Consider the following 26,172-nt stretch of genomic DNA (forward strand, 5'->3'; position numbering starts at 1 on the left):
ATACTACTGAAGATATAAAATCTAAAATGAAAAATTAAAAGTAAACATTCAGATTCTTTGACAGAACTGGCATTTTTGTTCTCAATCTAGTCTTCGTTAACCTTAAATTTTCCTCTCCAAGTTGGTTGTCCAAAAATTAATTCATGTATCTTTCAAACATGCATTTTAATACATAATTAATTATTGATTATAATAATAATTTAAAACAGTAAAACAGAATACTCCAAACTTACTATAATTTAACTAGTTATCCAACTGGCCCATAAAAAACTTTAAAAATTTCATTACTTATTGGAACACCAATTTCAGTCTACACTCACACTTGGGAAATGGTGTTTTTTTTTCCCAAAATAAAATAACAAAATAATCTCATAATCATGTAGTTTACAAAATGGCCTTTCTACTGATTATAAACATATACCACTGATAAGCAAGCTTGAGTAAATATGTACTTTTAAAAGCAATAAGATTTGGGAGGAGCTTCTATGGCAGATGTTAACAAATTTATTGATATATCACAGAATAGAAAATCTGGAATATTCTTATTTCAGTTTTTGTTTGTCAATATCTATAGCTGATGTTTCTAATTCAACGACATTCTGAATCTCATGTAAGGAAGAAAGAAAACCTAAAATGAAAAATTCAGAACAGAGAGGAATCGCATGACTTTCAGGGTTTTGTATATGGGCTTGCATTCTTTACACTAGGTATCTGTGACTTGTTGGTGATAAATTTAAACAATAAACAGAAAGCACACAATCCACATATTTTAAAATAAAAAAATTTTAAAACAAGTCAAACTTATGTACAAATTGTTTTTACAATACAGAAAATCAGAGTTGTGTCCAAAACTGAATAATTCTCTTTTCTTGTCAAAAATCCACATAGGCTGATTCAATTACTTTATACTCCACTTGACAAGATAACTAATTTTTTTCTATATTCTTATCACAATAGTTACCTATGTCCTGAACTTTAATTGTTTCCTCCTTGTAAAGATTCACACAGATGGACTCAGTTACTTTATAACACCCTTTGACAAAGAATATTATTTCCTTTGTCTCTGTAAAACTGTGAAATTCGCTTTAAGATATAACCTGTTAAAGCTAATCACTCACATGATAGCTACTTTCACATTTTCTAATTTTTTTCTGACTGAACTTGACTTGCATTCACTTGGTTACCCATATATCTTGTCCAACTGAAGCCTGGAATTTTCTACAAACTAAGGAGATGCTATGATATAACAATACTCATATAACTAAAAAAACTTAAGAGATTTCAAGAAAGATTACATCAACAATTAAACTACACACACAACATACGACTCCTTATAGAGTTAAGTAACAACATTTGTTATAATTATTGCCTTTAAAATAATTAACATTAATACTTTGGTTACAAATACTAAATAATAATTAAATATTAGATCACGAGATGAATTAAATAGTAATTTACACAAAAGAGTTTTGTATATTCACCAATGACACATAGTAGAGAAATGTAATAATTTGTTTAATTCTATCCTTTCTAAATTCAGAAATCAAAACTGATATAGTAATAAAAGTTTAATTATATAATACATTTTGATGCCAAGTTTATTGATTTACTGACATACACATTGACAATCAAGTTCTTCAATGAAATACAGAACTCTGTAAAAGTCTTAACATGCACACTTTGACCTTCAACTGTACACATAAGGTTAACATCTGTATGTTAAGCTATTTTTCTGAATGAGAGAGTTCATTACTGTAACCATGGTACCAACTGAGACACACACTGTCAAACTTAGTTAGTGTTACTCTTAATTCATGTAAACTTCAATCTAATGATCAAGCCTTTCTATTATTCCCAATTACTTCCACAGCAACCAAAAGAAGGGATGTTCCTTACTAACAAAAACTTACAATACCAGAACATCATACCTGAGCGGTGTGCCAAATTTCTTTTCTCTAGCCTGTGATTAAGAGTATGAACATAATTTCAAACATAGCACCTCCAGTATTGCAAAATGGGTCAGAAACAAAATTTGATGCTAGATTCAAGTTCAGTTATACAAAACCTACTTTCAAACCTCCCATCCACAGAATTATATTATACACATAAAAACATTTTAAGTCAAACCAAGTTTGATACTACTAGTTCAAAAACTGTAGGAGGGATTTGCAAACAAACACAACATGCATTACTAGGGAATGTAAATCAATGGATATTTCAACTATGTTAAATGATTGGATAGTTTTGTCAGAGACTGATACTTTAAGCTGCTATTACTCAAAAAAGGATACTTATATAGTTCATGTCAATAAACTGAAACAGGCATTACCAAAAACAAAAACTTGAAATTTATATAAAAGTATTGGGAAACAGCATACATTATCCACTAAGGCTTATTACAAATATTCTATCCTTATCATGTACATATTAACAATATAAATACCTTTTAATGTGTTTTAACATAAACTTATTATGATTATTATGATGCATACTTTTTCTCTGCATTAACTGCAATGTAGTTGCCCTCAACATCATGTTCAGTGGACAGGCTAATTACAAACCTTGGACATGTGAATAACAGGAAAGAAAAAGTTTTTGACCAATAAATATTAAACTACATTCTCTGGATATTTTAGAAAGCAAAGGCAACAAATATTTGAGACTTTTTCTTCCAGGCTCAGTTCAGTTATCACAAACAAAATAGTTTTGTAGGTATTACGAAGGCAAAATTACAGTTAAAGCTTATTTATACATATTTGATCGTGGAGCATGTTTTTATAACATTATTCTGTGTGATCTAAAATACAGTGTAGAAACAAATTTATGTGTTTTTGTTATTGTTTATTGTAGTTTATGACATAGTTAAAAGACTAGCATGATGGACTGAATGAGGAATACTACTTTGTTAGCAAATGCTCTTTGTGATCCAGAATTGAAGGTCTGGTATGTGCCACTGCCTGTCACAACTTTCAATGGTGCACAAATTCAGGGAAGTAAGAAGTGTGTTATTACAAACAACAGATACACAAAGTAGAAAAAATAAATTTGTAGTTCATTTAACACCAAAGGACATTGTTATGTAATTATAAATTATGATGTAATGAAACAAAAATAAATTATATCTTATTCAACAATAAAAAATATACCTATGCAATTGTAAACAATGAACATAATGTGAAAAAAAACAACTGCATTCACATTTAACATTAACACGAGCAGAGAGCTCCAGATGGATGCTCCCAGTCATTTTTGTCTGATCAGTAGCTCAAAATAAGGGATGGCAGCAAATAGCCTTCATAAATTTGATATAATCCAGAAACAAATACTGCACTCCTGCACATAAAATGAAAAACATATTTTGGTGGTGATTGAAACCACACTTGAAACTCTCTAAAAACAAGTCAACCCCACTAATCATTTGGCCATGCTGCCCAAAGACTGAATAAGCAAAAACTTAATCTAAGAAATAATAATGAAAAATTGTAATAGTAACATTTTAATTACTATGGTTAATTGAAATATTGAAAAATACAATAATAATGGGATAAACAAATTTTGATTAGTTAATTATTTTTGTGACATTCATAAATGTAATCATAATTTTGATTAACCAATTAATTTACATGATACTAACCAATGCTTATAGTCAATATATAACATCCATTAATTGGCTAGCTCTAAATAGTGCCAAAACTTAATTTTCTACAAAGAAATACAACTTACACAGAAAATGCCCATTAGACAGTTACTTCTCCCTTACCAATTTAAATACAATATTTTCCATGAAGGTAAAATAAAGGGTAATGAATACAAGTACTTAAAATTCTTCAGTTTTCCTACTCCAGAAACCAACTGTTTCTACTTATTTCTAATTATATCTTTAGCACAGAAGAATCAAAATACAACAATTACATTATTTCACTGTATAACATTTCTAGTTTTTATATACTAGTCATAAAACCACTTCTTCTAACCTGTTGAAGGTGAATTCTGTTGACCTTAGGACAATCTGCAAGTTTGCTGAAAAGAAGACGACCAATGCCTGATGTTAGGCCTATACAAGTTACAAGTACCTCACCATTAGCATCAGGAAGAATATCTTTTACATGTTGAACCTTGAGAGGAAATATAAACTGAAAATTATTATTCTGACATAGTCAGAAATAATTACTATTATTGCCATACAAAAATATAAAGTACTCATTGAACACAGTATTGAAAACTTTTAAAATTACAAACTTAAATAAATTAAACAAAAACATTAACCAATTCTTATAAACATCATTCATGGTGGTTATTTACAGTCTTATGAATAACACTTCATTTTTATGCTTTTTTTAATCTTCTATTTTAGGTCTCTTTTTCTTGAAATATGGAAAGTTTTCACTGTTAGAGAAAATCAAATTAAGAATATAAGTATATAATAGAAGAAGACTAAAGTACAACAATACAAAAGCTTGCAAGCTTTCGGATTGGTCTCTTCTTCACAAAATATAAAGCAGATTTTCAAAAACACTTAAGCTTGTGTTTAAATTTTTGTACACTTCTAAACATTTTGCTGTAATCCATGATATAGTGAAAGAATATCATAGACAATTGGTATCAAAAAAACAAAAATTAGCATAACTATATAAATTACTTACAATAAATACACCAGTACAAGAATATTAGTCATGTGATATTAAATATGTCAGCAAAAACAGAACAATTCATTCAACACCATTGTTTACCCTTTCAAGTTTTATGACTCTCTGACTAATTTTCAAGAAACAGTTTTAGTGAACTTGAATTATTTGTTACATTCACTGCAGGTTAGGTCCACATATTACATCTTTTTTCTTTTCTTTTTTTTCAGGCGGGGGGGTCGTGTGTGTGTGTGTGTGTAAAGAGCCAAAATTGAAGGAAATTATATACCTATCTACCTCCTATCTGAAATACACAGAGGATCCCAGCAGTTATTAATGGAGTTAAATGTATTTTGGTGGTACTCATAATATTAGGAACTCTGTAAACAAGAGTATGATCGACTTACAACAAGCAATTTGGTAAATATATTGTTTAGAAAAACCTAATCAAACACAGTTAAATACGACTTCACTGTTAATTGTAAACTTAATAAAATTACCAACTTACCAAATGAACATAAGGCACAAAATAGCCAAGCAATGCAACTGGAATTGATGAAACCCAGATGACATAAGCTTTGTTTTTCCATATGCTCAAATCAAGCATTTGATGACAAAAATGATGGCAACGAGAAATCTATAAAATACAAAATCCTATTTCAAAAAATAAACCAACAGAACTAGAGGTGTCATTACTTAATGAGATAAAACTATAGAGCATGTAGCAAAATTAATGTAATCATTACATAAGAGCATATGCTAGGTAGGAGAATTAAAGTGTTCAAAAGGTAAGAGTGCTTTTCCCCTAGGCACGCTTAGCTGACAGGTAGGTATGAAGTCATTCTGAGAACTTGTATACAGGTAGTGAAGAAGTAAAAGACAAAGCAATTTAGTGGAATTGATTAGCAATTAGTAAATAGTGCTCAGCACACATTATGACAACTAAATCTACCACTAAAAGTCTTAACTCTTTGTAAAAACATCTGTTAACGAAAAAATGTAAACTGTATGCTTTTATTTTAATAACACTTTTATTAAACTTCAAACTAATATTTAATTGCATTATACAAGGCATTTCATGAACAAAATATTTCTTGGTAAATAAAGTAAAACTTTAAAACTTCAAGAAATACCAAACCCCTCAGCTGTCACAAAAGAATGCAACAATTGATTAATCAGAGAAGGAAATGATTTGAATATATTGTAACTGAACAAGATAATCATTAACTGTTTTTCAAATTAATCTGTTTGTTTATTTTTGGTGAGGCCTCATCACTCTCTTCACAATGTAATCTCCTTGGGTTTTTGAAGAAAGAAATGTCTACTGAATCTTCAGCAGTAAATACCTCTCTTTGCTATAGACATCCTTTACTGTGTAATTCAGGTTTTTATTTTTTAACAAGTTACATTCAAACTCTATTTAAGCTACTTTTTGTTTGTTCACATTATACCAATTAATATAGCATCAAAATATATACAATAATTAGTCCATATTTTTATAGTATGCAAGTTTTAAGTTCTTACTTTTATAAGGCAATATTAAAAAAAAAAAGATCCCAAACTTTAACTATGAGAAATGTAACATTTTTTTCTCTAGATGTCCCCCTCTTCTCTAATTTATTTACCACTTCTCCAAGAAATGTGATATGTAATGTAACTTCCTTATTATAATATTGTCATTACTCAAATTAAACATAATTTTAAAGTTACCAATTTTGCTGCATTCCACAGCCATCAAATAGAAAATCAGACCTCTCTTTCTACACCCACCTGTCACATCCTACATTTAATACTGTATTATTTTTAACTACCTTAAAGGCAAGGTTTTCATCTATCAAAGGACATATTATATTACATTGTTTTGTTTTTTATGCAGAACAACATTATTTTTCAGTACAAACATCACTCCCACAAGAAACACATTGAAAATTTGTACCAGCTTATGTTCCACACTAAAAAAAAGCCAGAAAAACTGTGATAGGTTTTTCTTTGTTTGTTTTGAATTTTGCTCAAAGCTACACAAGGACTACCTGTGCTAGCTGTCTCTAATTTAGCAGTGTAATAATAAAGGGAAGGCAGCTAGTCATCACCACCAACTGCCAACTGTTGGGCTATTCTTTTATCAATGAATAGTGGGATTGATCGTGCCATTATAACGCTCCCCAAGGATGAAAGGTGAGTATGTTTGGTGTGACAGGAATTTGAACTTGTGCACTACTACCATTAATAAAAAAAAAGTAGGATTAAGTGTCTTTGATAGTCAACAGTAAGTAAAAAAGAAGGTTCAAGTAAGTACCTTGTTTTTTGTTTTTCATGTGCATTCTTTATTTATTATTATTATAATTATAAAAGTAACTCATATGTAAACATGGAAACTCTTTCAGTTAGTTAAGATTAGCTTAGGTAAAATAAATAATATTTAAATCAATATAATAAAAAAAAGTTCACAAGGTGCACATGCAAGCAGCTTGTGTTGTCTTGTGGGCAATGTAATTCAATAAGATGAGTCGATGTTCCCAAAGTGATTAATACCTTATATCATAATGATGAAAATAGTACTAGTAAGACAGTTCAAAGGGCAATAAAACAATAAAATTTAGCATAAATAAATGTATAATTTTAGGAGTTTAAAACCACTTAGGAAAAACAAATGTTTTATGTTACAATCTGAAGTAATTCTAGAAAGAGAAAAAATGAATAAAATAGATTTATTTTGATTTTTTTTATCAACTTTATACACAATTAGTCTGGACAAAATAACAACTATAAAATATAAAGTTTTACTGAAAAAAAGGTTCATTATGCATTTAAGAGGTTCTAGAGATTATGCAAATAATATTAGATTTTTGAGATGACAAAAAGTATTTATAAATTTCATGTTAACACAAATCATATTTTACTTGGGCTGGTAAAAAAAAGACGATATATTTATGAATAAATCTTTATTAAAAATACTTCACTAATAAATTTATTTTATGTACAAACAACTTGTAATGTCTGGCAAAGTTTGTGAAGATACACATATCATATTAAAAGTTATAGTATTAAAAGCAATATACCAGTAAAAAGGGTCAGGTGGTAAGTTCTTGGGACTGAGCCCATATTGAGAGAGTTCATAATACAGTCAATACTAAATGTGCAGAGCATGTACTGTATGTATGCAGTTTAGTCTAGTTTGCTAGGCAGTGAGTGCATTACAAATGGCACGAACAGAGAGTACGTGATATGCATATGACAAAGTGTGAAAATATTGTATGTACCTTCTGGCAGAAATTTCCGAGAAACAAACATCAGCTTTAGCATATCAAACTGAAACATTAGGGCATTTTCACTGTGTTGTTGAAAGTCTTAAAAACAACATACAAGAGAAGCTAATGCTTCACATGTTGTACTAAGCAAAATGGAAAGTAATTCATAATTGAGATTGTTTTATTTGCAAGCCAAGATGCAAACCTGGATATTTTGCCTTCTCTGTAGTAAAATTTAATTAAGACAGGCTTCATTCGACCAATAAAAACTATAACCATAGATCAATTTTAACAGATGCACACATTTTTCATGCCTTGGTGTTTGATTTTCCAAATGCACATCTCAATTGTAAAACCAAAACAACATATGTGAAAAAGGTGAAACTACAAAATATTTTTTTTCATAGTCAAAAACACTACCAGCCTCTGATCCTGTAATTGATATTCTTAACCCAACTCCCAGACCCATGGCTTTTTTTTAGATATTTAGCATCCCCTTTTTCTAGAATTTTACCCGTGTATGCAAAAATAATTTATCTAACAGACTGTAATATTCTCACTTACCATACTAAATTTATTTCAACTTAACAAGATCTGTTTGATCTAAGAATGAATGACCATATGTTACAGAAGTCATCAAAATTAAACAAGTATATGCATACAAACACAAAATATATGTTACTGATAACTTTATTTAATCATTCTTGCACATTTCCAAACAAATCTAAGTTGTTAGTGTTATCAAAATACTAATTTAAAAAAACCATTAAATAATTGATCTTTTGTGTGTTTGTTAGTTACAGTTTCATACTGTAGTAATTATAGTATGTTTTAGGTTATATGTGTACTGTTTCAGGTAAAAGAAAAGATACAACTTCAAATATTATGCTACTAAACAGTAATTAATATCTGTACAAATCAAATATCCAATACAGTACTGAACAGTTTGACTACTGGATAACCATGAAACCCAAGTCTTCAGGTTAAATGTGTTGATAGTGTAGTTAATAAATATTAAATATAGAGACTACAGTTGATTCAGTTGTTTTTATAATTTTTATTGTTAGTATCTAACTGGTGTCTTAAAACAAAACGTGATCAAAAGCCACCGATACAATTATATAAACTTAACTAAACCAAACCTCTGTCATTTTTATTTTATACTTCAATATCTATAGCCAGATAATTCATGACTAACTATTCTCATTCAATACTGCCCTCTATATGCAAACACCTTCTTTATGAATGCCACAAGCCAGCACAAGGGAACAACAGAAGCATACCTGGAAGTGCCAAAGGAAATGCTGACCATGAGATAAAGAGTAGAGAAAAAGCACTCTTTCTGATACAAATATACTCTTTGCTCATGTACTGAAACTGGTAAAACTTAATAAGAGTGTAAAATGTTACGTGTAAGGTGGCTAGGGTGAGTCAGACCACAATTGGCAATTCAACAACATCCAAAACCTCCTCTGTAGGGTACCAACATTTATGTAATGGTAGGATGAAGATCATACCACCTCCAACTCTAAAATTGGGGATTAAGATCTGAACTTATTCTTGGGTACAACACAAGGATCAACACCTTACAGCAAGCTGGGACTGGCCATCCTGTAATAGTTTAAACAGTACCAGGAGGCCACACCACCAAGAAAGATGATGAATCAACTCCTGTAATTGTGTATATGGTGTCATTGGGTCACATCATCCAGGAAGGTGACAAATAAACTTTTGTGACTGTGTATATAGGGTCAGGAGGCCTCATCAGCCAGAAAGGAGACAGATCAACTCCTCTGGTTGTATAAATAGTGTCAGAAGGCCACAGTATTCAGTAAGGTGATAGATCAACTCTATGTATTGTAATCATGAGACCACAATCACCAGCAAGAGTAAACTCCTATGGAGTCCATATCACATCCACACCAGCAGAATACCACCATCCTACTCTCAATTGAATGTTTATAGCCAGCTGTGTACAGGAAATAATCTAGGAGGCTGCATGTATTGTCCATCATCCCAGTGAGCTGGAACTTAAAAGTAGTGCAGTAGATTGGAGGACCATCATGACTAGGGACAACACAATGGGTGACCATGATACTTTATTTTGAAAAGCATGCCATACCAAGTTCTTCACTCAAGGCATGGCAGCAATGGGTAGCTATCCTCTTCTGCTTTACCTTTGCATTACATGGGTGATATGGTCCAGAACAAACATATTTATGAAACAGCTATTGTGAGGTTGATAACCAACCAGCAATCTTGTGGAACACCCTATCTCTATGGTGGTCAACATGGCATACAATGCAGCTTTCCTTGTTAAAGAATACCTGGTCAGGCACCACTTACCACAGAGCAGGGTCCATGTGAAAAAGAAGGAATAAAGAAAGGCCTCTGAAAAAGAAAAAAAGGAACAAAACTTACCTTTAAAGTCACTCCAATGTCTATAGTGTGGCTATAGGAGAATTTATGAAAGCCTGACACAAATGAAAGTGAGATCAGATTAAGAGAATGGGAGACAAATGAAATGAGCATTGAGAATCCCCCCCAAAGGACAATAAAGATGGGAAATGATGGAAAATGTGAGAAAATGAATTGATGGAAAGACACATAAAATAATGTATGGGAAGAAACAGGTAGAAAAGAGTGGTCCAACTGGACCAGAGAGCAAACCCATTTTGTAAAGTGTATGGGGAAAGGCCACAAAAAGGGAGCATCAAGGAAAAAAAAAATTGTATGTACCATGGAGAGTAGTTGTACATGAAATACCACATCATAGGGCCAATAATGGACACAGCAATATATCAGAGTCCAAATGAGAGACAGAAGGTAGGCTCAAGCTGTTGCAGTATTGGGGACCAAGGAAAGATCAAGAAAAAAGAGAAAATGGGTATGATGATAAAGGGTATTAGAAACTTCAACAGCAAACAAAACATACTGGGAACATTCACAAGTACGGAAACTGAATATCTATCATCAAAGTGACAGGTGAGAAATTCTGGCACCAAAGCCACAAATGTCTAATCAGCAGGAAATCCCCTGCCAGTTTAACAACATGAAAGAATCCCACCTGTGGTGGTATACTTCAAAGAAAGATAAAATAATAGAAGCAGCTAACAGGAAGGTGACTTCACACATGAAACCAGATCAAAACCAAGCACAAAGATGCAGGACAGGAAGAGTGGAATGTAGGGTGAGAATTGAGGTTGGCATACAAAAGAAGGAAACAGATGAATTGAGACTGGTGGTGAAAAGAGTAGACACTGGAACCACAAAAATCAAGGATGTGCTGATCAAAAGCATGCAATCAGGAGGACTTCAAAGGATCAAAGTGTACCAGAGAAATCACCAGATGGAGCAACTTGATAGTAAGGTACACAAAGATATGGGTGAGATCAATCCTCTCTAAAGGCATCAACAGCCAGAGATTGTGGATATGGCGCAAAGAACCAAAAGAGGGGCAACTGGGTAGTGTCACATGGCAAAAGCATCAATTTGGAGAGAACTCTACAGAAGGCAAAATGTCTCTGAAGATAAACGGATCAAATGACTGCTCCATAAGAGAGATTGAGCCCAGGTGTAACTGGATTAAAAGCACCTAACACATAACATGTAATAAGATGAATAGAGCAGATCAAAAGTTCAAAAACAGGGATAACAGGACTGGGTGTATCATTTGTGGTCAATAAGAGCCATTCTCATAGAGCTGTAACAATGAACCATCATCAGAAAGTGACTGACAAGAGAAAGGAAGTGATGGAATGTCTGATAGACCAACAGAAGGTCGAGCAAGACAGTGACTGTTTCAGACTAATGGCCTGAAACTTCATGGCAATTGGCTCAAATCTTGGATGCAGGGAAGAATATGCACACCCACTGATGTTTGGGCTTAGTCCAGTCACCACTGTAGAGCATCAGGCAGGGAAAGAGGAAGGTAAATGGTGCAAGGAGAGGATCCTGTGCAAGATTTAACTATACATGAAGTGCCTATTGCAGGAATCCCACATAGATTTAATCGAGAGGGATCCAAGCAGCCAAGGAGAGCCACATCCACAAAAGCAACAGAACCTAGTGAGTTGTAAGTGACTGAGCCGAGAGTGCAAGGTAAATTAAAATGTTCATGAAACAGAGATGTAAAACAGAAGATAAAATGTGACAGATGTTAGTGTTCAAAAAGACTCCCATATGCACAAGGATAGGGAGGATCAAAGGAAGGACCCCCTTAGGGAAAAAATGAGCACACAAAATTGCTACAGAAAAGAGATAGTGAGTGTGAATGGCCAACTCTTATTCAGAGTAAACTAAAAGGAGCAATTTGTGCATATATAATGGAACTGAAATCCCAGATTCTGAAATTGGTAACTTATCTGAAGATGGTCAAACCAAAGAAAAGGTCAAAACTGAAGTGTTAACAGGAAGTAGAAGTAGGCAATGGAAACATTTATTAATGTCACCTACTACCCATGTAGAAATACTAGCCTAAGGGTGGACAAAAAAAAAAAAAACTCCATGGGAAACTTGAAAAGTTGCAATAAAGCAGTGGAGGCAAGGTATCAATGACCAGCTGAAAATCCCCAGTAATTTTGGAGATAATGAAAAAAAACATAAAGAAAATCCCCAGAAGGATGGTGAATCAATTTAATTGCTTGATGCAAAGTAAAAACCCAAACCGTCTCTGACTGAAGGTGGCAAGTTCCAAGATCTCAAGGAATAGGAAAGGAAACTGGTAATGAGAGGTGGGGAGGGGAAGAAACTGGATAACAAAACTCACTGAAAAAACTCTTAGGACTCATTGATAATTAATATATGGAAGAAACACCAAGAGCAGAGCTCTCACAAGACCCAAATCTTCAGAGTAATTACCAATACTGGGTGGCAATGGGTGTTATTCTGTTAAGCAAATCGAGAAAAAGAAATATCCAGAACTGATGGACAGGTAAGGGTTGGAAGAAAGTAGGACAGAAAGATGATATGATGTACGCAAGGTGCTGTCCAAGATAAATAGGTTACAAAAGTTGGATGGATAGATTACCAACAGGCTGATATCACCAGTGCCACAATAGTGTCAGGGACCAGATTAAAGACATGAAGCCCCAAAATGAAGTAAGATGTAAATTCCTGAGATACATGAAGGGAAGGTCTAGAAGGTTAAAAGAACAAAGAAACCATGTGTGAAGGCTAGAGCTGAAGATGAAGTATGGACAAAAATGGAGGAGAATAAGTGAATTGTATCAACAAAAATCCTCCATGATATCTGTGAAGAGCCTCTGAGAGTCAATGTAAGGAAGAAAGGTACTAGAGAAGTTTAAGTGGAAGACCAACAGTAGATTCAAGATCACCCCCCACTCCAAAATATAGACTGCACAATGGTAAGAAAGCCTGCTGAACTGATCTGAAGGCTATGGAAGGTGTGATAAATTAATCTCCCCAAAATATGAGGTTAACAAAACAGCAATAACCTGAAAATCTGTGTAAAATAAAAGGTACAAAATAGTACACATAATAATTGAGAACAAGATGAAAAAGAAACAGGTGAAAGGAATAAAGAAAACATATCTGAGTAAATTCAAGAAGACTGAATTATGTCTAGAAGAATCACCAGGTCAGGAACAGGAACAAATGGCAAACATGAGAGGTAGAAAAAGATGAACAAAGTCCTTATCAACTAGCAAAGGCTAAGCGCTTTTAGTAGAAACCATGGTGAAATCCAGGAGAAAGACTGAAACATTTGACATGCTGACACATAACAGCAGATAAATCCATCTTTGAGGTGCCTGCTGGTGTAAACCACCAAAGTGGTAAGGTTAAGTTCAGAATACCTTGCACAAAAAGAGTTTCACAAAATTAAGGTGCAGAAATAAAGCAACATGAACACAAATGCTGCCAAATGAGAATTGAAAGTTTGGTAGAGAAGTGCTGACAGAGTCACACGTGCCACAGTTGGTTAACAGCTGATGAATGATGATTTGCATGAGAGAAACTTTAAAAATATAGTCCAACAAGGGTAGAGTACAAGGTTTATGGCATACATAAAGAAATATTCTGCATATAAAGGACAGCACTGTATGAGAATTTCTAATATTGTGAGAGAGGTAAGTACCATATAAGAATTCAGTCATACTTTTATAGTTACCATTTACTGATCTTAAATCCATACTTACACCTACCTGATCTCTCAAACTCTCCAAAGATGTAAAATGAGGAATATGAGATTCACCATGAAGATGAAGACGAGGTGTGAAAGTCAAAGCACACACCATTAACAAAGCCATACCAGCAGACAGAACCTGTGAAGAAAAAAAATAATGTGGCACGTTGTTTCTACATACACAAGTTTTCAAATACAATTTCTAGTAACTTATATGTAGAAGTTTATATATTTACATATTTGTACATTATACTAGTAGCACATATATCTATAACCAAATAAGACAGACAGTAGAAAAGTTGATAAAATTCTGAGAGTGTATAGTTTAATAACAATAGCTGGGTGAAAATAGTTAAAAGTGCTAAGTTTACAGAACAGAAAATGACTCAAAAATGACTTATTTTTTGCTTTGAGATCAATGATGAGATGTAATTCAATGTGTACAATGTAAAAAATGCAACAAAACTGATTCTAGTAAAACTGCTATGATGGTTATATTTCTAATTATTTATATTAAGATAAAGAGAGTTTGAATACCCTGGTCGTAGTAAAATAGTTAAGATGATGATTATATAAGAATTTTCCAAATTATGTCTGTAAAGCAGTACTTTCAAAAAATTAGAAAGATTCTGCTTACAGAAAGGCAAACGCCATAAAAAAGAAAGCCAAAGATGTTTGTGTTACTTAAAAGCAATATGAAACCTATTATGGTAAATCCATTTTAGTTACAGGATTTACAGTATACATTTGCAGGCAAAATATCTACAATAAAATATTCCATTTAGATTCAAAAGAAAGAGAGTAACAATATCATGATGTCATTCAGCAAAACAATAGTTTTCAAAAGTTTTAGCACACACTCATAATGTTTAATCACTCACCTGCATGGTCTTCATGAGCCCCATGGTATCCAACAAGTATCGGAGCAGCAGTGGAATTATGGTAGTGAATACAGAACTCCCCGCTGTAACCAAGCTGTTCACTAAGCTTAAACGCTGTTTGAAGTAGTGGCCAAGGATCACTAAAGATGGAGTGTATGCTAATGATGCTCCAGAACCAAGCACCACTCCATATGTGAGATAAAGCAAATCCAAGTGGTTAATCAGAGAGCTGAGAAACATGCCAAGAGAAGCTAAAAAGCCACCAAGAAATGCTGTTCTCCTGATTCCAAGTTTATCAGTAAGAATACTGGCAACTGGTGAGAGTAAAAGAGTTGTTCCTACTGAAATAGACCCCACCCATGCTGAAAACAAGAAACTATATATAAATAAACATATATTAAAGCATGATAAAAGGATGACCTAATTATATTAACAACAATGGAATGTAAATGGTACAAATAATAACAATTACAAATATATTAAAAATATATGCTATGCTACTTTACTCTTTATTTTAATTCTACATTCTAAATTCTTGTGGCTTGATCATGACCAGATGGAATTTTAATTATGAGGTTCACATTAGTCCTAATTTATACTTTTTTAAAAAGTTACTCTTGAATTAAGAAAGTGATGCATTTTTTAATAATTTAACCACATAAGTATGCTATTTTAAAATTATATCACAAAACATTTAAATATTGTTTATAACTAAATTATCAAAATGAATTTATAAGCTGACAAGTCTTTAAAAGTACATCAGAAAGAAGCAATCAAGAAAAAAATTTCATTCCTTAACATTCAAAGCTAAATGCAATAAACATTCACCAAAAGTTTGAAATTTTCATTGAGGTTTTTTCTTCAAATTTGGTATCGTAATGAGAAGCTGTATATACACTGTTTTACACTATTTTTGTTAAATATTTAATGAAATACAATTTTACATTACTCAGTTTTTGTTTAACACCTTTAAAAATGATGTTACATATTAATTAATTAATATTTTATAACAAATTTATTCTGTTTCTTTTACATATTTCATGAAGTTCTAGACTTTTCTGCAAAGGACTAATTTTAGTGATGGCATCCAAAATTAAAAATCACCACCCTGCTCACCAAACAGCCATTCTAATGCTTTAGTATTTGTTATGCATCAGTTCACTTAAAATAAAGTCACTAAATATATTTACAGACTGTGGTAGCTATGCTTCAATCAATGCAAAAAATAAAACACACCCATATATGCAATAAATAACAAGCAAGCAACAGTTCTTTTTACATACTATTTGAGAAATTAGTTTTATCATCTATTTTCTTAATGTTACTTTACAACTTGCATGAACATACGTGAGATAAGGCAAATCCAAGTGGTTAATCAGAGAACTAAGAAATATGTCAAGAGAAGCTAGGAAGCCACCACATTTACAGTAATCTATACACTCAGACTATCTACAATGAAAATAAACAAGTGTGCTGAAAATTTTAAAAGTTGCTGTAACTTAAAGAGCACATTAAACAAATCTTTGTAAATGAAATGCCAAATAAAGGTTATGATCTACTGCTCTCACACCTGATATATCAGTCATAAAATAAAACAATTTTTAAGAGTTATAAAAGTTTAATTTTTCTCCAGATTAATGTCTATGCATAAGATTAAAAATTACTGCCTTCAATTAATACAAAACTTCATGCATTTTGCAAACTGAAAAGGTTTTAGAGTTAGCAAACACAACTGCTAAGAAGCTATTCAAGCAAGCATAATCTACATTATAGGTCAAAAAACTTATTCAAACTGTTTTACAAGACTGCTGCATCCCAAATCTATATGTAGTTACCTCAAACATGCTAACTTTTACTATGCAACATATTCTTGCATATTAGCTATACTTAAAAATTATAAAATTTAATTCTTTATGTATTATGATTATTCTGCTTAACATACATGAATCTGGCAATTATGAAATTTTCTTTCCTTATCTATCACACAAACAAGTGCTTGAACTAAAGTTAATCCTTGTTCTTGCAAACACCTTTTTTCAGTTTACACTGTATATGTGAGTTAAAGTTTTTCTTTTTTTCATCAGATGTTTGTTTTGAAGTTTGCAAAAAACTACACAAGGAGGGGCCCATTAAGGAAAAGAAGTTACTTGAAGCTAAACATTCAAATGGTTATTGAGACAAGACACAAAATACCAATTTAATAACTTAGTTAAGTAATTGAAAATATAATTTGGGAATAACGTTAGATAGTACTAGGGAGTCAAAAACCTTTAGATGTTTAGAATAACTAAAAGTTGTTGAAAACATTGACTGACCTAAACAACAGACAAAGAGAGACCCAAATGAAGACCAGGACAAAACAAGAAACAAATACAGTTGGTAAACTTGGTACAAACTCCATATGAGTCAAACCCAAGACAACTTTATACTTTAAACCCCAATGAACGTGAAAAAGTCTTGGTGTAGAATATGGGACAGAGGATGCCCTAAGAAAGATAGCCAAAGAGAAAGATGCAGAGGTGGATTCACTTGAAGATACTGTATAACAGAAAATAATGGTTAGATTGACCAATCTTGGTCTAACAACAATTCACAAGCAGAAAATCAAAACATAACCAGAACTATGTGTAGATGAATTGGAAGAAAAACAGAGAAAAGGTTGATTGGTTGGTTTGGTGTTCCATAGAACAAAACAACGAGGCTATCTACATCAAACATTTGATAAAAAGTTAAAATTAAAGTAAAATTATTAAACTTCATAAAAGGAAATTAAGGTAAAACAAAGATTAATTTTTGAATTAAAAATATAAATAGCATTAAATATAATTTTTTATATCTAGTCTACAGCAGTGAGATAAAAACTACAGTAATACAAGTTGTAAAGAACTTTCTGTAGTGTAACTGTAATTATCATAACTCACAAGGATGACTAACAGGTAAGTTCAAAAACCATTGTCAGTCACCTGAAGTTGGCCTTTCCAGTACTGGTTTTGAGTTATTTTACATTAAAGCCATTTTCTAATTTTAAATGGAACTAGATGTACTTTGATTCTTAAAAGGGAATCATATTAAAAAATGTCTAATTAAGATGATTAATGGGCTTTAAAAAACTAAACACATTCTTAAGGTGGACAGTGTCACCATTGACAATAACACTGTCTAACATTACGGATAAACCTTGGGACAAAACATGTTTAAAATGGTGCCATTATTGAGAGTCGTAATGACGGCAAGACAGTAAAATATGGCTTATTGTGACCTGTGTTAAACAGACAACACATTTGTGCATCAGTTATAGATAAAAGAAAACAAGGAGTTAAAAAACTGTGGCCAATGTGTAGTCTAGTTAGAACAACTTCCTCCTTTCGATCCTCATGGAAGCAAGATGTCCAAAGTCCAATACAATTTGGAAAAGCTTGTTTTCACATTGCTCACTCCAAGTTGATTGCTAACTGGCACAGAATCAAGCCTTGAATACACGACCATAGACCATAGTATGGAACAGGCACAGCAGTGATAGTACCAGAGCAGACAGATTCAGCTATCTATGGTTTTGAGTTATTTTACATTAAAGCCATTTTCTAATTTTAAATGGAACTAGATGTACTTTGATTCTTAAATGGGAATCATATTAAAACATGTCTAATTAGGATGATTAATGGCCTTTAAAAACTAAACACATTCTTAAGGTGGACAGTGTCACCATTGACAATAACACTGTCTAACATTACGGATAAACCTTGGGACAAAACATGTTTAAAATGGTGCCATTATTGAGAGTCGTAATGACGGCAAGACAGTAAAATGTGGCTTATTGTGACCTGTGTGTTAAACAGACAACACATTTGTGCATCAGTTATAGATAAAAGAAAACAAGGAGTTAAAAAACTGTGGCCAATGTGTAGCCTAGTTAGAACAACTTCCTCCTTTCGATCCTCATGGAAGCAAGATGTCCAAAGTCCAATACAATTTGGAAAAGCTTGTTTTCACATTGCTCACTCCAAGTTGATTGCTAACTGGCACAGAGTCAAGCCTTGAATACAGGACCATAGACCATAGTATGGAACAGGCACAGCAGTGATAGTACCAGAGCAGACAGATTCAGCTATGGTGTCGAAGAGCCCATTCTCGCAAATACCAACATGACCTGGTATCCAGAAAAACTGGGCAGAAGTAGATGTTAAAAAGAAATGGGCCAATCAGTTTTAAATATCAGCAAGAGCAGGGTGAGAACTAACATATAGCTATTCCAAGGCCAGAAGATAACTAAGCGAGTCAGAAAAATAAGTGCTTTACAGCTTTTCTGTTCTCTGCTGAGTTATACACCATTTCTCTTGCCCTGGATCACATAAAAGCTGTAGAGGGGATTTTATGCACAACCACTGAACCACAACAAACCATAGTAGAGCCCTGATTTTGAACCATCTGTATAAAGTGGAATGGCAGGATGGTTCAAAAGATGCTCAGCAAATAACAAACAGTATTTCCAATCGAAAGTATCTGCTTTTCTCAGATGACTTAAAGACAGGTCACATTTGGGGACTGTAAGAAGCCATGGTGGAATGGGCTGACCTGTGGATGCAGCAATGTTATCCAAGGACAGACCCAATTCATCCAACTGCACCTGGATACGAAGACCAAAAGGAACAATGGCAAATCATCTGTTCTAAAAAAGCATGGCCCACCAAGAAAAAAAAACACAATTCTAGGTGGAATACTTTGGTAAGGAATGAAGTTTTGAAGCATATAATAAAGGCAGTTGAAAACGGCAGAGGTGCAAAGAAAGTTCATGAGACTGTGCATAAGTTCTGAACTGGGGAAGTGTGGAAAGCCCCAGTGCAGAGCTGAAGTCCTTGATAATAAATGTGGTCCAACATCTTCAAGGCTGAGATCCTAGTAGAGCCATAGACCAGTGATCCATAGTCGAGTTTCGACTGAATAAGAGCACAATATATCTTTAGCACAGAACATCGATCTGCTCCCCAAGTTTTGGAAGAGAGGACACAGAGAATGTTCAGTGCTCTTGTACATTTAAGCCACAGCTGCTTGATGTGTGGTATAAAGGTCAGCTTACAGTCAAGGATAAGTCCCAAGAACTTTGTCTCAGGGACAACAGGTAGCACAACTTCACCGATATGGAGTTCAGGATCAGGGTGAATACCCTGTTGGCAGCAAAAGTGTATGCAAACAGTTTTAGAGAGAGAGAAGTTGAAACCATTTGCTGTGTTCCACTTCACTAAATGATTGAGGGCAGTCTGTAGTTGCCACTCAATATACCTCATGTTTGATGACTGACATGAGATGTGAAAATCTTTGACAAAGAGCCCATTTGCAACAATAAGAGAGAGTTGTTCAGTGATGGCATTAATCTTTATACTAAAAAGTGTGACACTCAAAACACAGCTATGAAAGGCTCCAAGTTCCTGTAGAAAAGAATGGGAAAGTGTTGAACCCACACAAACTTTGAATCACCTGTCCTTAAAAAGTTTTAATAAAAATGGGCAAATGGCCACATAACCCCTATAAAGGGAGGTGTCGCGAAATGCCATACCTCCATGTTGTATGATAAGCCTTCTCAATGACAAAGAATATGGATACAAGATGGCGTCATTTGAGAAAGGCTTCTTTGATTAACATTTCAAGTCGAATCTAGCACACCTTTATGTTTCATAGTCTGGAGCTGGATGAGTCAGATTTAAAACATGATAAAAACTTGTACAACCCTGCAGGAAACATATTGTGCTGATGCTAGACCAAAAGCTTGATCCCCGTACTAAAGAGCCTGAATCCTGCACTCAAAATGCAGCAAAAAGGCAAAATAAATTCATTTTAAGAATATGGAGAAATCCTTCATACCTGGTTAAGAATGCCAATGAATGGTGAGAAAGGACACCACTGTGGACGTTGGAGGATAAAAAAATGGGTTGAGATGAGAATGACAATCATCCACCAATCTCCCCTTGTCTGAGGCACAACAAATAAACAGGAAAAATATCCCAGGAGAAAGATAAACTGTCACTATTACCCTCATGACAAATAAACTTTGATATCTGTGAAATGAAAACCTGCACCCCACTGTTCAAGGTGGGGGTGGAAAAACCACAGGCTGGGAGAATAATGCATATGGAAAGTTGAACAACAATACCAACTTTAATATCAAAATCTAATGTACCCATGAATTTGCAGCTAATTTGTTTGTTTTTTTTGTTCTGTTTTAACTTTACTCAAAGTTACATGAGGGCTATCTGCACTAGCTGTCCCTAATTTAGTGGCATAAAACTAGATGGAAGGCAGCTAGTTGTCACCATCCACCACCAACTCTTGGGCTACTCTTTTACCAACAAATAGTGGGATTGACCATCACAATATAACACTCCCATGGCTGAAAGGGTGAGCATGTTTGGTGTGACAGGGATTAGATTTGCAGTTGCAGGAATGCCTTGTGTTCATCAATAGTGGTAACCTCACTCTAACATGGTCTTTGTATTGCCCTGTGCTGAGGCAAAAAGAAGATTCAGCAAGTTAAAGATGATTAACACTAATTTTAGATCTTGTCTGCAAGCTGACAGGGTCACTGATCAGCTTCTGGTCATGCTTCACTCATGTTTAATAATCCCATAACAGCTATCCATCTTTAGAACTCAAAATCACTTCACACAAGAAAATTAAATGTTGGCAGGGTCCAGACTGAGAAGCAGAAGTGAGAAAAAACAGAACAAATGGATGTTGAGATACTGGATACTAATTTAAATTAAACTCATCACCACCTAACCCATTTTAGAGCTATTTGTGTATTTTCCACATGTTGCTAGTTTGAGAAATTTGCTTTTTACAAATTCAAATTAATGAACGATTAAGTTTTTTCATGATATGAAAGAAATGATTACTATAATATTACTGGTAATGCAAATTGTATAATTTTTCAATTTCTCCATCAAAAGTTTTTAAGATTTTATTGACACAAGTGTCAGCTAGATGGTAATGGGTTATATGGGAACAAGAATAAATTACACTGGCACTGATGCAAAACAATTTCTTTCATTATTCATTTTGATTATGAAGGAACACGACTTTTAAGGGAAACAAATGAACAAAATACACTAGAACTGATGCATAAATTTTCTTTCACAATTATTAAAGGACATTACTATAAATGGGAAAAAATTACTGTTATACCATGCTTTATAAAGCAATTAAAAATCATATATGAGATAAAAATCATTTAAATGATCTGAAAAAATAAAACAGTTTGACTAGTATCTTTTACATGAAATATGAGCTAATAACAAAATAAATTAATAAATGTTGACATCCTGAGTTTCCTTTCAATCCATGTAACATCTGCTAATTAATTCAGTGATTTTTTTCTTATAACCTATTATAACAAAAGTTATATGTGAGCCTTGTTTTCAATACAAAATATTATTTCTACTCAAAACAACTAGAATCCCACAACAGACAGGTGGAGGGTAGTTGGGAAGATTATCCCCCTCAACAAAGTGCCTAACAAACAATCATAGGGTGTGAGAAGGAACCAAAAACACACCAACAGGAGACTGCACCACTTCTAAGCCAGGTATAGTCTTTAACCATTATTAATGTGTTACTAAAAGGGGAGGAAACAAAGAGTGACTAGTGTATTACACACTGTAAAGCAGAGTTTGACATCAACCAACACCAGGCTGCATCTGGAATTGTACACAAGTTCTGTGGCAAAAAGAGGGTCCTCTACTTTTCACATCAAGAACAGTTACAAGGAGCAAAATATAAGCTTCCATACCAATAATCCATCTTCACAGGTTTGTAAGTCCAATATAACCAACACCAGATTGATCAGGAACTGACATCTGGTAAATAGTAGGAAGTTCAAGAGCCCACTTGGGTATTCATCCCCAGTTCAATAGCTGGTGGCATTAGAACATTTTCCTCCAATCCATGTTAGGAGAATAGTAACCAACCTTCCACTTGTAAGAATTCATGTTTCTCATCCAACTATATATAATACACAATCTCCAGAACCAGTATCCATAGGACAACAGAAAGGAGAGTGCTTCAGCCAGAGGGGCAAAATGCAATATGCAATGGAGTGTTACATCCATCCATCACCTGGCCAAATCTGGAATTATACATCAGATCCACAGTAGGATGGACATCATATCATATGTGCAGGCAGAATACCAATGCTCTAACCTCAGTGTTATTGTGCACACTCAGGATGACAGGCCTCAATAGTTCACCCCCTCCACTTCCCCCAATAGCTAGGAAGTGGTAAGGACTCCCGTATTCCAGAGGACTACAGCAATGGAGACAGTGCAATAGATGACCACAATACCTTATTTTGAAAAGCAGGGTGATCGTGTTGACAGAGTTGATCAGCTAACATCTGAAATGGTACATCAGGCTCACAACAGTAGAAGTCTCAATTGCCATGGACCATTAAAGATGAGCAGTAATTCATGTATGCTTTGTTCATGTTAGTCCATGAAAGTGCTGTCAAGGATGAACATATTTATGAAGCAAAAGACCATGAGGTAGACCTATGACTGTTCCTACAGAACATCCCATCACAACACTGGGGTAACATGACCTGAATATGTGTTATGGTGTTGTATTTAGAAAGAATAGGAAACACATTGATGGAGATGATCAGACAATATCTGGCAACATCTATACAGGCACTTTAGGTCCATGATACAAAGAGTCTCAATGTTGGTCATCTTATATGACCAATATGTATGATAAGAGATCATACAATGCAGATTTAAGAAGTATACCTCATTATGTCATCAAGCAACACTTGCCATAGAACAAGATCCAAATATGTGATAGAATGCTTACCCCTGACATACAAATAGTTACAACATTGATGATGTCCCCAAAGAGAAGATGGAAATGTGCAGCCAGGGGCATGGTAAAGTAACAGTTCTGATGGGAAGAAAACATGAAAAAGGTGACAATCATCAGAAGAAATGGAAGAAAAAATGTCAGGGAAATTTACTGGTGAATTCAACCCAGAAGAGTAATGGGGAAAAGGTCACAAAAGAGGTGAGAACTTCACAGAAGAAACAAATGGATTCAGGACCATGTAAGGGAGCAGTATGTGTCATATACCATCAGAGAGCTCTGATCAGGTAAAGAAAATGGCAGGATCAGGACAACCATAAAAGTAGGAAAGAAAAAGGGTATGAAGGTAGAAGTACCCTCTCAAGCAGCCATAGTCTTGGGCATAAAGGAATAATCAGAAAAGAAATCAGGATACTAAGAAAATAATTATTCAGCAAACACATCAGACAGACAGACATTTACTTGTCAACAATAGAAAGAACAGGGACTTTAAGGAATGATGATATAATGAAAATGAAAACAATAGTTCCCATGGAGAATGGGGGATAGCATGAAGAATCACACAGAGGTACAAATCAGGAAGGAAAGCTGGTTGGGAATGATGGTAAAAGTGGAAGGAATAAAACAGAGATAAATCTGCCAATTGGTAAAAACATAAGCAAAATCAGGAAATTGAAAAGGGGAAGATAAAACCATCCTGTAGTCCACAACAGAGGGAGTTGAAAAGCCCCATTCAAAAAGCCAAAGCTAAAAGGATAATATGTGATGAACTGGAGGATGGAAGGATAACTCCTCAAGACAAATTAAAAGTAATATGTGAACACTTTTAATTGGTAAAGGAAGGATGAAAAATGAGAATAAAAAAAAACCTCCATAAGTAAGTTTGACTCTTTTAGACAAGGGACCAGACAAACCATGTGTGAAGACAGAGTGCATTGCAGACAGATGGTGCATGCCAGAAAGTATCTGATGGAGGATGTTAATATGGATAGTAGCCTTCCTAACTGACCACCAACCAGAAATTTATCAGAAATCAAAGAAAACCCCCAACCCAACAAGGTAGTATATGTGAACAGATAAAACATGGGATGAGGTGGAGAAATAAGAATCCCCACAATGATCAGTTTCCTGTCCAGGTATGAAGCAGGGTTGGCTTTGAACCCAAGAGAAGGGATTATATGATGGTCCAAGGAATCATGGTAAAACTTCCACTGGTTGACAAGCACCCACTGAAGGAAACACATATATGCACCCAATACAAAGGAATGAGAGTTTCCAAGGAAGCCTATGTCCCCAGTGAGAGAAGAAACTAGGACCTTCATGACTGCCCAATTCAAATCTCAAAGCCACGGAGGAAAAGACTGGACCCGACTCAGATCAGAATTGAATATAACCTCAAGTTGAATAAGACACAAAGTTAGGGTAATAAGGGACTTCTCCAACTTGATGAGAAACCATGTGAGCAGGTTCTTGAAGAAATAAGTGCATGTGAGTGATTGACTTGGCATAAGAAGAGGCAAGAAGTAACCCGTCATCCACATAATAGTGAATCTGAAGATCCAGCAAATGAAGATGGTGTGCAAAAGAGCATACCACTTGACAAAACACAAATGATGCTCAAGAAAGACTGAACAGCAAAGCCCAGAACTGGAAGACAACCCTCATGAATGAACCAAAAAAAATGGTATGTTACTGGAGCAATAGGAATATGAAAAATAGGCATCTGTCACATAGAAGTTGGTCATTCAAAGTCCCATTGAGAGAATAAGAAGATAGGACCTTCATGACTGCCTAATTCAAATCCTTAAGCCAAGGTGGAGAAGACTGGACTTGATTCAGATCAGAATTTAATAGAATCCCCAATGGATATAAATGGAATCCATAACTAAGAAAAATATTGACCTACTAGGAAAGAAAAAAATTCAAAGGAGAGTTACTGGTCTACCTTAAAGGGATATGTTAATATCTTTTCTTTTCTATTCATAAAAGATGTGTAAGAGGTGATATAATTGAAGTTTACAAGATTTGATCATTTAAGGATTGAGAAACTGTACTAGGGCCATATTGTGACTTGTAAATGTGGTATTTAATTATTCTTGCTTCCATCCTTGTCCTTTGTAGCCATGTAATATTCTTGCTTTGGTCCTTGCCTTTAGAAACTTCCTTCTCACCCTACTTTGAATTCATGTACAATTTTGGAATTCATAACTAAGAAAAACCTTGACCTACTAGGAAAAAAAAATTCAGAGGAGAGTTATTGGTTTGCCTTAAGGGGATATGTTAATATCTATTTTTCTATTCATAAAAGATATGTAAGAGGTGATATTATTGAAGTTTACAAGATGTGGATGTATAAAACTGTAGCAAACTGCCCTCATTTCCCTTGCAAGAACATCTCATTCCCTATAATGCTTAACTCTGGTGGAAAG

The 26,172-nt window shown here is 34.0% G+C and overlaps 1 protein-coding gene across 3 annotated transcripts in view; it reads right to left on the reverse strand.

Annotated features, from left to right (window-relative positions):
* The window catches only part of LOC143237126 (monocarboxylate transporter 10-like), a 47,628-nt gene that overhangs the window by 13,888 nt on the left and 7,568 nt on the right, over positions 1–26,172 (reverse strand). For 2 of the 3 annotated variants that reach the window (XM_076476026.1, XM_076476027.1), the window contains exons 3-6: positions 14,900–15,261; positions 14,032–14,157; positions 5,134–5,262; positions 3,975–4,115 (exon numbers count right to left, since the gene is read on the reverse strand). In XM_076476026.1, coding sequence (XP_076332141.1) covers positions 3,975–4,115; positions 5,134–5,262; positions 14,032–14,157; positions 14,900–15,261 — 758 coding nt within the window. The remainder of the gene's footprint in view (positions 1–3,974; positions 4,116–5,133; positions 5,263–14,031; positions 14,158–14,899; positions 15,262–26,172) is intronic. The other variant, XM_076476028.1, reaches the window with a different exon arrangement.

The sequence above is a fragment of the Tachypleus tridentatus genome, chromosome 13 (genome assembly GCF_004210375.1).
Source record: "Tachypleus tridentatus isolate NWPU-2018 chromosome 13, ASM421037v1, whole genome shotgun sequence".
Classification (NCBI taxonomy): Eukaryota; Metazoa; Arthropoda; class Merostomata; order Xiphosura; family Limulidae; genus Tachypleus; species Tachypleus tridentatus.